A 13,256-nucleotide genomic window follows, 5' to 3' on the forward strand; every position below is an offset into this window, starting at 1 on the left:
GTCACTGAAGTATCATGCCGAAGACATCCGACATGACACCCCACACACTACATTATACTGACACCGTGCCAGCCAGTCCTGTTTCCTTGCTTTAACCTCTCAGTGCTGAACACCAAGGGAGGTCGCAACAAGCATAATTTTTAAGGTCTTTGGTATGACCCAATCCGGGTTTATACTGTAGTCGGGCTCGTAAAACAAAGAAGAATTATTTCACGAGTACTTCGCAAAAAGCAGTAAAGGATTGTCCCCAGTGATAATAAGGAATAGCGAATCGACTGAATAACTTCATAACGGCTATTCAAAACTTACCAATAGTAAAGTCTGTGACGAAGTTGAAATGTGGTGAAGATGACGCTGACAGGATGAGGGAAATTTTGCCTCTTTCCTTCAGTATTGGTACAGTGCACTCTGCCTTGTGATCGTTAATTCTACGACCCTTCACAATCGAATCGCCAAACTTGCATTGAATTTCAGCATATTGATTTAAACACGGTCCAGATACCTCGATTATCTCCCCTCCATACATCCCAGCAAACTTTGGAGACGCCTCTAGTGGAACTGTAAAAGAAAGCGTCAGTAGATTTATTCTCAGCGAAATCTAATCAGTGAAATTTCATTAAACACAGCCTCAGCAATTCTTAGAAGCTCATTATTTTAAATGGTGGTTCTAAAAATCCGATACCATTAATCTATGGTGTTTCTGATGTTTTGCATAAGTCTACTTATGATTAATTATAGTGCTAATAGTACTAAAGTCCATTTCTTTAGCCTTTATTGTTTTCTATAAAAATGATAAAGTCTGAGCAGCTCTATTACAAAGAATTAATTTAGCAAACCACTGTTATTTTTATTTATTTATTTGATTGCACCTGGTGTTTAACCCCTCAGTCAAGAATATTTCACTTATACGACGGCGGACAGCATTATGGCGGGTGGAATCCTGAAGGCACCCAGGAGCAATGGTCATTATAACGGTGCGCGAGAGGGTAATAAAAGGTAACAGTTACATTAAGAATTCAACAAACCAAATTTTATAGATCAACACACCTACCAAAAAGACGTCATCAAACGACTAAACGGTCAACGGAAAAGCCAACAAACCAATATAAGTCTATACTACAATAATGTATAGAGTCTATGCTTTGTTTATAGACCCCCAAAGCATCGTAGACATAGTTAAATAAAATTGAACTCTGTTTTCTTCTCCAGAAAGTGTTACCCTGTCTTACCTCCGGATAGACTCGTTGTGCAGCCCCCGCGGACCACACGGTTGTCGCTCACTTTGAATATGAACCGCCCCACTTTGTCACTGGTACCATGGATTCTCTCGATACCCTCGATCAGCTGCTCATTATGAGGCAAAACCGGTGTCCAGCGTACATTATCCCCAGCGTAAATTCCGGCCTACAAATCAGACGGCGAAATGTGGACGCTATTTCAAAACGTGATGCCCTAATTCGGGTATACTAGAAATTGCATCGCTAGACTGTTCTGACATACTTTGTGGTTGATTCTAAAGTTAAAAGGAGTATAATTCTCGTATGATTACATTTTCTCAAAGGGAAAGGCAGTACCTGACTAATGTGCACGTCCTTTGAAAGACAACGATTCAAAGTATCTTACACCCGCATTAAATATTTATTTAACTTTTCTTCAACCCAGTAAAAGTGTAGCTTCCGCACGTCTCCATTATTGAGAGCAAGATAATGTCACGTTTATTCTAGCTCTCTAACGTCGAAGATAGTTTCCGTATAATAGTGTAAGCAGTAAAGTATGGCTGATAAAACTTGTGTACTTTGGCCATGAAGGACCAAGTGAGTATAATTTTCTCGGAAATTGGACATGCTGAAAGAATATTTCTTCAACTGCTCGAACTGCTGATACAGTAGGCTTACAGTATCATTTACAAAGAACCTGTTTAAATAGCCTAGCTGCAGATGCACGGCTGGGGTATTCCTTGTTCAGGTGGGGTGGAGGCTGGGGTGCTGGTGATATTGACCCCAATTGAATGTTTACAAACTTACAATAGGATTGTACAACTAGATTCCTGTTCAATTCTGAAACAAATGGTAAATCAAAGTACCAATTAATTAAAGAATAGAGTCTGTTCTATGCATTCGACTTTCTCTGGATTTTATGCTTTAATTTTGTAGTGTTGGCTTCAGAGATGAGAGCAGTGCTGATCAAGTTATCGCGCACGTCAGAGAAAGCACCTCGGATTGAACACGGCGTTTCAATAATTTTACTGTGTTTTATAAAAAACAGGAAAATACATACCTTGTTTGCAAGAAAGACGCAAGACAAAATTTAAATTCTTCAGTTGTAATAAATTCAGAGACAAAAAATCATATCTTAGGATTTAATTAATTTTAATCTTTCTCGTAATCCTTGGGCATCCCTAATGAATTTATCACTATCGCTGATACGTGTTACTTAGAAACTGCTGACTAAACGCTAAAATGAACGACAAAAAATGTACCAGTATTTCGGGAGATGAATGCGGTTTGGACCGAGACGGCATTCTACTGGCTGAGATAATTTGTGATACGGTTGTTGAATAATACACCGCTTGTAAATCAACTGATTTTACATCTGTGGTGGCCCGTAAATGAAATAGACCCGCTCCACAGGACTTTTGGTAAAATGACCCTTCGGCTATATGTAACCATGTCGTTGTAAACAATCTCAAAATGATGTCTTATGCAGTAGTTCTGTGTTATCATATGTCACTTCATAGAGTGAATGGGTAAAAGCTACGTCAGAGCTTAGGCCGCGCAACCTGATAGCAACATGTTTGACTGGATAAAATTCTCAAGATGGCTGCCTCGACCCACACCAGTCATTTGTGCAGTATTGTCATTTTATTTACATGTTATTCGGTGAAATCTCATTAAATTAATAAATTGTGATACTTTTTAGAAAGCGTGAGTATCTTACTTTCCATTGAAATATGTTTAGCCAGATGCTGTCTTGTCCTTGAAACAACAGCCAGGACGTTGTCCTCATTCGTGCATATCTGTATATCAAGCCTACCTAGGCTGCAAATACATACACAAATATGCACCATTTTATATCTATGTGGTGCCATTCCAGTTCCCGCATACATGTGATTAAGTTCATTCAACATATAATTATCACTATCAATTTTGCTGAATCAAATTTACCTTGGCATGTAGTGAATCCTCTACCACACTGGCATAGTTGAAGATAACGAACGTGCTATAAGTGTCGGCTAACAACACGGCCTGGAAAGTGTTCCTAGGAAGGTTCTGCGAAAGAAGAAACAGAACATTCACAACGCATGGGCATTTCTAAAATGGACTCCACGATTAAGAATACGATCACCATCCCAACCAACAACAACAAAATCGCTCTCAAATAGATCTGCTGTATATATATATATATATATATATATATATATATATATATATATATATATATATATATATATATATATATATATATATATATATATATATATATATATATATATATATAACCATACCGTCGATATAAAGCTATTCAGTGTCAATGGGAACACTTTCCGCCTGAACTAACCTGTTCCAAGCTGTGTAAAACCACATCACTGTAGACTTTTACGCTACAGTGCTTGTGAATCATCTCTTTGTTTTACAAGTCGTGCTTAACGAACGTCTAGACTGCACAAACAGCACTGTCGACCGCTTATTGTCGACAAGACTCTACGAACCGTGAGAACCCTTATTGTCACCAAGGCACGACGAACGGTGAGAATCCTTATTGTCACCGAGGCCCAAAGAATGAATTAGAACAATTCACGAACAGTGGGAAACCTTATTGTCACCAAGCTTCCACGAACAGTGAGAACTGTTATTGTCACTAGGGTTCCACGGACACGGAGAGCCCTTACTGTGACCAGGGCTTCACGAAGAGTCAGAAGCCTTTTGTCACCAAGGCTCCTTGAACAGTGAGAATCCTTTTTGTCGCCTGGGTTCCACGAAAAGCCAGAATTATTATTGTCTCCAAGGCGCCACAAACATTGAGAACCCTTCGTGTCACCAAGGCTCAACGAACAGTGAGTAGGCCTAAACTTATTGTCACCAATGCTTTACGAACATTGAGAACCCTTATTGTCATCAAGGACATGAACAGTGAGAACGTATTTGTCACCAAGGCTCAACGAACAGTCAGAACCCTTATTGTCACCAAGCTTCCACAAACAGTGACAGCCCTTATTTTAACCAGGGCACCACGGACAATGAGAACCCTTATTGTCACCAGGGATTCACGAACAGTCAGAACCCTTATTCTCATGAAGGCTCCACGAACAGTGAGAAGCCTTATTGTTATCTAGGCTCCGCGAACAGTAAGAAAGCTTACTGTCATCAAGGATCCACGAACAGTCAGAACCCTAACTGTCACCCTCGCTGCATTAACAGTCTGACCCCTTTGTTACCAATGCCCCAAGGACAGGAAGATCCTTTATTGTCACCAAAGTATTACGAACAGTGATAGCCTTTACAATCACCAAGGCCCTACGAACAGTGCGAACCCTTATTGTCACACGAACAGTAAGAGCTTTTATTTTCAAAGAACTCAACGAACAGCAGTCAACCCAGGTGACAATAAGCACTCTCATTGTTCGTGGAGCTTTGATGGCAATACGAACAAGGAGAGCAAAAATCAACAAACAAGAGAAATGAACTGATAACTAACCTGACAAGCATTGGCATCCATTGATATTCCGCATTGCTCGACGGCCGCACTGTCAGTCACGTTACTCCATGTGGCAATCACGGCATAGGTGGCGTTAAATGACGTCGTTCCCACCACGCGTCCATTGACCATGTTGCTGAGAACGTCGAGATTGGGAAATGCGGAGTTCCGCTTAACATAACGGTAATACACTCGCCCTACGGGATTCTCAGTCAGAAACGAGGCGCGGTAGTAGAGCGGGGCAGCGAATGGTGGCGAGAGGAACCGTGGAGGCTTGGCACTCGCGTGATGGGCTGGGTACTCGCGGGTGAAATAGAAAGCCCCATGGTATGCCAGCTGCAAAAGAGTTAAGAAAGCAACCACTCATTAATTAGCTTAAGATATTTAATGGTTATCTAATATTTACATTATATGTGAAATAACCTTTATTTACGTCCTTTTTAGTTCAGTGTATTTGTATGTATCTGAAGAAGGCAGTTTCTTGAAACGAGTTATTTATTTGGTTGAAATTTTACGCCGTACTCAACAATATTCCACTTATACAAAGGCGTACGTGGAAAGGTCTGACAGCAACCTGCGGATGGTCGTGGGTTTACGCCAGGTTCTGTCCGGTTTCCTCCCACAAAATAATGCTGATAGCCGTCGTTTTTATATCAAGTTTTCTTTAAAGAGAAAGAGACATGTGGAAATATTTTTGAATTCTGCATATTTGGAACGATGCACCTCTTAGAATAATGGAATCCCGATGCATTTATGCATGAACACATGTCCTCTAAATAACGACGTAATTATTGAAGACTATATTTAGAGATAACTTATCACAATATTTCGTATGAACTTTGCGTCGCTTTTATGTTTCTTCTCCTTTAATCTTTGGCAGCAACAGTTTTCATTCACCAATCACAGTAGGCTATTTCTCTGCCCGCGGAATAGCGACTATTCTACACATCGGACTGACCACTGTTCTCTTGTAAAAAGATTAGTTCTACGTTATGAGCTCGCCCACAAATTGTCCCCGCAAAGGAAACAGTGAACAATGGGCTTCACAGTTTATAGGCCCAGATTACTTTAGTGGCAAAGGTTCCCCATTTAACCATAGTAGTGTTTCCACATGTTTATGCTACACTCAAACCTAATATTTCAGCCTAACGATATTAACAAAATATTATGCTGAATATGACACAATATGATGTTATAATAAGAGAGTACATTCTGGCATCACTCGGACAACAGATTTTCTGTTACCAGATTAATTGCGTAGTGTAGCGTAAGCATCAACACGTATGTACACGACTGCGGTAACAACAAGCGAAAGACAGATGTTAAAATGACGTCTTGTGACATGTCTAAAAGCAACATAATGATGCGATAAAGGATAATAATGAGATTTGATTGATAATAATGAGATTCTTACCGCAACATGGCCATGTCTCCGCCCATAGAAAACAATACCTTCACGAGGTATGTCAAGCTGTAGATCATTGGTATTTTGTGTGTCCGTAACCGTTTTGTCGCCAGCTTGTGGGCCATACGGGAACATAGCCGCGTCATCTGAAACAGAACCGAAAAAACGTGTTGTATTTTGGACACAAGTGTGACTAATTAGATCATTCACTGAACATGAAAGCCGACATGCAGTTCTAAGGAAAGAAAATACTATATGCGTCTGGAATCAGGATATACTTTTTAGAGAGGAAAACACTTATATTTGCGTGAAAAGGAAGGTTTATTTATTTATATATCTGAGTGGATTGGTGTTTTACATCGTGCTCAAGAACATTTCTCTTATACGACTGCGGTCAGCATCATAGTGGGAGGAAACGAGGCAGAGCCCGGGGGAAATTGACGACCATTCACAGGTTGCTGGCAGACCTGTACATTCTCATGTACGACTTGAGAGCAGGCCAACATCATCTGAACTTGAACTTACAGCGACCACGTTGGTTCTTGGGTCAAGGCCAAGGAGAAATGATCATGGTTGTATAACAGGATAGCCTCTCAAAAGTGCAATATCTGTGCAAACCAGATTAAGACATTCTGGGACATATGTCCGTTGTGATAATTGGATATACATTTAGTTGTAAGAGGATTGTGAATAAAGGAAACATTCAAAATTAACGGGAGGACTGAGGATTAATCAAAAGCCATCCGCACCATGCATGCCCAGTATTTCTATCACTATTATAATTAAAAGGTGATTGTCAAGGGCCCGAAGGTAGATACCACTGTCTGGTTTCATTGACATCTCATGCACTGTGTATCATATATTTATTTATGCAATTAATTTTTCACATTTACGATGGCGGTCAGTTTTGTAGGTGGAGGAAAGAGCAGTACCTTGTACCGGCTACTGGAAAGTTACTAACAAACTTTCTCACGTGACGTCTACAGATATGACACCACGTTGTTGGAAGAAAAATGGTCTTCAACGAACCTTTACCAACCCCGATAACACAGTTGGCAGAGCGTCCGCTTCGAGAGGCGGTAGATCCATGATCAATCCTGGGTCGGGTCACACCTAAAGCCTTAAATGAGGAAGTTGTAACTTCCTCGCTTGGCGTTCAGCATGGAGGGTATATTGTTGACTCATATCAATGTAATGGCTCGGGCGGGGCAGATTACTTGTGTTCGGTAAGTCGTCTCAGTGAAGCAGCATTAGATAAAAGAGCGGTGAAAATCCGCCCTGCAAGAAGGAGGCACATTACATGAACTCTAAGGACTCTTTCGTCGTTATATTACTGAAAAATTGTTAAGTACGACGCTAAACCCAAAACACTCACTCACTCAACGAACATTTGTTTGCATTATTAGGGGGTGTTTATTGTCACTGGGGAAATCAACAAGGTTGATGTCGAAGGCCGGGTTTAAACTCGGACTTCGTGTGTCAGCGCTTGAAAGCCAAGTGCTACTAACGACTATATGAAATGTGTATTGTAGTCAAACAAGACGCTGACTGTTCGGAAGTTTTGATAAAAATCATCACCGTTATTGCTTAATCTACGATATGATACCGACGAAAAGTGTTATTTTTAAACGTTGGGATTTGCTTGAGAGCTCGACGTTATCAGAGAGCGTCTGCTGGGTGAATCGGGACAGACTGACCCACACCTGTGCTGACCTAATTTCAGATGAGAAGCGACGCGGTCAATATAACTCTACCTGTCCTACTTCCCTGTCGCACATGGGCAATAAACTTCGGTGAAACAAATTTACAGGACGCTAGTTCAAGCTTATAACTTAATGAAATTTCGCAAATCAAATATTCCAAGAAATAAGGGCCTATACAACGACATATCAATGCCTTCCCTCGCAGAATGCAACAGAATAACGTATTTATATTTATTTCAAGAGTGAGTGAGTGAGTGAGTGCTTGGGGTTTAACGTCGTACTCAACAATTTTTCAGTCATATGACGACGAAGGAATCCTTAGGGTGCATGTACGTGTAATGTGCCTCCTTGTAGCAGGACGGATTTCCACCGCTCTTTTATTTAGTGCTGCTTCACTGAGACGACTTACCGAAGGCAAGTAAGGCGCCACGCCCGAGCCATTATACTGATACGGGTCAACCAGTCGTCGGACTATCCCCTTCATGCTGAACGCCAGGCGAGGAAGTTACAACTTCCTCTTTTAAAGTCTTAGGTGTGACTCGATCAAGGATTGATCCTGGATCTACCAGTCCCGAAGCGGACGCTCTATATTTCAAGAGTGATTCCCATTGATAATGTATAGAATTTAACAAAGGTCACGTATTGAGCAAATCTGCACCATCAGCACAAATTTGAATATTCCATACTCTCATTGTTCGGGGATAACAATTTAGATGTTACTACACATATTAATATTTCCAATTTATGCTGTTCATAAATCAACGAGTCAAAACGCTTTATCTGAAACAGGTAGCTACAAACTCGCATACATAATAACATCATGTCGACTTTATTGTTCAGATAGTCATTAGAATATCTGTATATATTGTTTGGGTAAGGGGCCTCCGTGGCTCAGTCGGTTAAAGCGCTAGCGCAGCGTAATGACCCAGGAGCCTCTCACATGCGGTCGCTGTGAGTTCAAGTCCAGCTCATGCTGGCTTCCTCTCCGGCCGTAAGTGGGAGGGTCTGCCAGCAACCTGCGGATGGTCGTGGGTTTCCCCCGGGCTGTGCCCGGTTTCCACCCACCATAATGCTGGCCGCCGTCGTATAAGTGAAATATTCTTGAGTGCGGCGTAAAACACCAATCAAATAAATAAATAAATAAATATATTGTTTGGATTATCTGGTGCTCTGTAATACGATCGTAGGGAAAAAAGTATCAGACTATGACCACCTACATCGTACTATTTATTAGCCCCACCCTAGGCTATATACTTTCGACGCACCACTATTGCTTTTTCTTCAACCTTCTGCACTGTACCTAAAAATTGCGTTGCTCAATAACACACGAGCCTCTCACCAATGCGGTCGCTGTTAGCTCAAATCCTCATGTTGGCTTCCTCTCCGGCCGTACGTGGGAAGGTCTGCCAGCAACCTGCGGATGGCCGTGTGTTTCCTCTGGGCTCTGCCCGATTTCCTCCCACCATAATGCTGGCCGCCGTCGTATAAGTGAAATATTCTTCATTACGGCGTAAAACACCAATCAAATAAATAAATAAATAAATAAATATTGGCTTATGTTCAACACCGTATATTCGCTGTTGGTGAGATTTCCATTTTCCTATTTAACTTATTCCACTGGGCAAAAATCACCGCTGACGAGACGCCAAAATCAACAGGAACATTTCCAAGCAATATAAAGGTTATGTACAAAGCCTTTGTAATATTTCTTAAATGCTAAGACACAAAATATGAGATGAGGCTAAACCATGTATCATCACTATTATCGTCGTCGTCATCATCATTATCATCATCATTACATTGAATAGAAAACTGGCTGCGAACACATATTAGTCAACCTTGGATGATGGCACAGGGGGTATGCACTGGGAGAAAGACGGTAACGTTACTTTGTAATATGTCGCAATTTTTAAAAGGGTTCGTTTACACATATAGCTACGTGTGTGAAATCATAGAATGTGTTTTCTCGGAGAATCACCTTGAAAATTTCGCACTCATGATATTTTCAAAGAGGTCAAGGCTTTTGGTACATTTTATAATCAGTTTTCAGAGGGCCGTCAAAACTATAGGGCTTTTGTAAATATACGAGACACGGTGTACGCGTCGTTGTCGGGGCAGTGTGTATGGCAACGGGGTTGAAATCGTGCAACTTTATAGTTCTACGTTCACTGGTGAAAGGCATTCTTTTAGGGATCATTGAATTGAATACCTGTCGCAAGTCGTGTATCATTACAGTTCCATGTTTATCATTTCACACAGTGAATTTGCATAATCTACTTACCACATGGTGATCTGTTTACCATGTTAGTCTTGTAAATATTTGCGCGAGTCGTGTCGCCTGAATGACAATTGCGGTTCAGTTCACAACGATAAAGATAATATTACACGTACCAAGTAAACGCCAAAACATCTCAGCCAACACCAAATTCATGACATTGTTAACACCCGAGACCTGAGGCTGGTTTCATAAAACATACTTAGTTCTAAGTAATTCTTAGCTAAGCGCACTTTATATCTCTATGGGATACGTCGTCATGGTATGTAAGGGCAAACTTAGCTGAGTAACCTTCATGAAACCGGCCCCTGTCCCTTTTCATTATTTTAATGTGATTGTATATTAAAGGTGATGACAATACAGGATTTTGAGTAATTGCATTTATCAGACATGTACTCTTTTTACATTATTCTGCTTAAGCCATGTTGCTAGGGGGCGTGCAATTTGCTGCTATTTAAGCATTTATTCATGAACAGCTGGAATAAAGCTCCAGTAAACTGACAAGAGGCCGTGTTTTACCAGTTACGTGTCGCTGCTTTAGTTTTACTCTCTATGATGTTAGTCTTTTATATTCACTTGTGTGAAGTCTGTATCTTCAGTGGGTGTACGCTTCTGTGCGGTTTATACATGCATGTTTACTTTGTATAATCAATACTTTTTGTGTGTTCATTTCTTTGCAGTATCTATTTTCAGTGGGCCTGAGTCCATTTTATATGTATCTCTTATTTCATTCGAATTGTTAATATTTTTTCAAAGAAGTAAGCAAGTTTTAAACGTCAATATTTGTTTCCAAATGAAACGATTCCTACAAAACATACGCAAAATCAGTCCGTTAAGATTTTTAAAATTTATATCTGACCGCTTAAAGGCCAAGTGTAACGATCTATCGACGCCATCACATTCTCCTGTTGTTACGATATCGTTGATCATTTCACACAGTAAATTAGGAAACCAGCAGTCAGGCAAATATCCCCCGAGCAAAATCCCGACAGATTATTTAAAACCCACTTTAACTCTAAAAATACTATACCTTACCTCCGTAACACGTTGATAGTTGTACAATAAAGAGGCATGTTCGTACAAAGATTCCTAAGTTAGCCATGCTGCCCGTCATCGCTATCCCGTGTACGATCTGGCCCGCTTGTCTCTGAGTCACACCAATCTTCTGATAACAGGGGAGAAATCTGTAACTGGGGCATACGTGTTGTCCTCCAACCTCGGTGTCTGTTATTTTTACATCCAGTCTACGTCTTTACAATAAAAAACATGCACGATTTTACAATAATCCTTCATGTTTCTCTTTATTGAAGGTAAAACAAACAGAAATAGGTTTGCGTTGAAATACAGATCGCTCCCTGCAGTCGGCTTTTTCCTCCATAAGATAACAGGCGATGTCAGTAGGCTACTATGTCGGGCAATGCTGTTTAGTGTATTAAGACCTGTACTGATGAATTTTAAGAATAAGGCTTTAAATGTCTGCTCAGTAGCACGAATACTGTATATAAGAACGCAGATCTAATTTTGTACACCTGTGGATGCACACTGTAGGCATGTGTATGGGGAAAATATTCACGTTCCATACAGCCACAAAAGTAATCTTTAAATGAATTAAACTCTTAAGCATACTCAGTGAAATAAATTGACAAAGAAAGCCACTTAGAAACCCACCAACCAACTGCTGTGAACAACACTTTCCACGTAACTTTCTGCATCAGAAACAATCGAAAAACGAACAGATTGCTTTGTAGAAATTTTTTTCCATCCGTTTTAAGTCGACTCAAGCAGTGTGTAGCGTAGTGTGTATAGTAGTATAAGCAAATAGTGTGTGCAGTAGTATAAGCAAATAGTGTGTATCGTCTGTATTATTGGATTGACACTGACGAAAACATTTTTATTGTTGATGTGAAGGAATTGTATATCGCCGGCTGTTTTCTGTCATGAGCGATTACCATCGTGCTTATGCAGCACACGTTTGATACCTTTGTGTGCGATTCGATGAAAACGTCTAGCAATTGTTGTCCCTCAAGATGAATTGCTATATACTATAACTGTACAACAGATCCAGACATACTCTGTTAAATTCACACCGACAACAATTTCAGGTCACATTTTTTTGTTGATCCAAAGTACAGCCATCGACTGGTTCTGTGTAGATAAGAACCCCCACCATGGTCCTCCATAGCAACAACTGATACCCCGTGGAATGAACGCATGCGCATTGAGATATCTGAGTATATGTTCTATAAACATGACATTGACATGTCACCCACACAATTTTTTTTATCTTATCTCTAGATATCTGAATCATACAGTGTACTGAAGGTATATCATATGATATCTAAGTTACGTCGAATATGACAAAAAAAGTTTCTGTGAAATGAATGACTGACGATAAACAGATCCAACGCACTGTTTTCACGTAACAAGATTATTGCACTAAAAATTTTATCTTTTTTCCTTCTCAGTTCTACAGTTTTACACCCGATAATGTTATAAGAAGTTTATATGTGTAATGCGTTAAAGCCAATCGTCGTGCATTTTGACCATTTGCCAACTATCACACTGTCGTCACTGCACTGTTTTACTGCTTATGCTGTAGTCTTTTATACTGTATGTATATATTAAATATATTAAACAAATATATTCACGGATTAGTCTTTGCCCGATAAACAAATGAAACATGATGACCAATCGGGGGCCCCACTTTTGAAGAACTTTATGTTTGTAAAGCAAATCTGATCATGAAGCACGTAATTGGAGCGCACGTTTGAAGTCAAAAACCCGACTTGAGCACAGATATCTTTAAACCATTCCCATGCATACGTGCAGAAACCAGAAGGTTTAGAAGGTGAATGAATTCAGATGGTGGGAGTTTTGACTATGAACTGCAGTAGAATAATGAATGATGTTCAAACTGTATTTTATTTATTCATTTGATTCTTTTTAACGCCGTACTCATGTTACTCATGTTGTTACTCATGCGTGTGTCAGTTTTATGAGATTGAAAATAAATATATTAAAAAAAATAATCAAGCATCCACTGTACTATTGCTGTTCATTCCAACATTTATAAACCTATGAGCCAAGAGGTCTCTGGGTCGAACCTAACTCACGCTGATTCGACCAAGGTTTGATCTCAGGCTGCACATGGTATTTTCCACGCTCTACCCAGTTTCCT

At 40.1% G+C, this 13,256-nt stretch overlaps 1 protein-coding gene across 1 annotated transcript in view; it reads right to left on the reverse strand.

The window, feature by feature from the left end:
- LOC135473475 (sushi domain-containing protein 2-like) overlaps positions 1-11,220 on the reverse strand; it is a 28,506-nt gene extending 17,286 nt beyond the window's left edge. Inside the window, exons 1-6 of the mRNA XM_064753326.1 lie at positions 11,114-11,220; positions 6,110-6,246; positions 4,696-5,031; positions 3,165-3,269; positions 1,230-1,404; positions 310-558 (exon numbers count right to left, since the gene is read on the reverse strand). Coding sequence (XP_064609396.1) covers positions 310-558; positions 1,230-1,404; positions 3,165-3,269; positions 4,696-5,031; positions 6,110-6,246; positions 11,114-11,192 — 1,081 coding nt within the window. The 5' untranslated portion in view covers positions 11,193-11,220. The remainder of the gene's footprint in view (positions 1-309; positions 559-1,229; positions 1,405-3,164; positions 3,270-4,695; positions 5,032-6,109; positions 6,247-11,113) is intronic.
- Between the last annotated feature and the right edge of the window lie 2,036 nt (positions 11,221-13,256).

This window comes from Liolophura sinensis, chromosome 8 (genome assembly GCF_032854445.1).
Source record: "Liolophura sinensis isolate JHLJ2023 chromosome 8, CUHK_Ljap_v2, whole genome shotgun sequence".
NCBI classification, from domain to species: domain Eukaryota; kingdom Metazoa; phylum Mollusca; class Polyplacophora; order Chitonida; family Chitonidae; genus Liolophura; species Liolophura sinensis.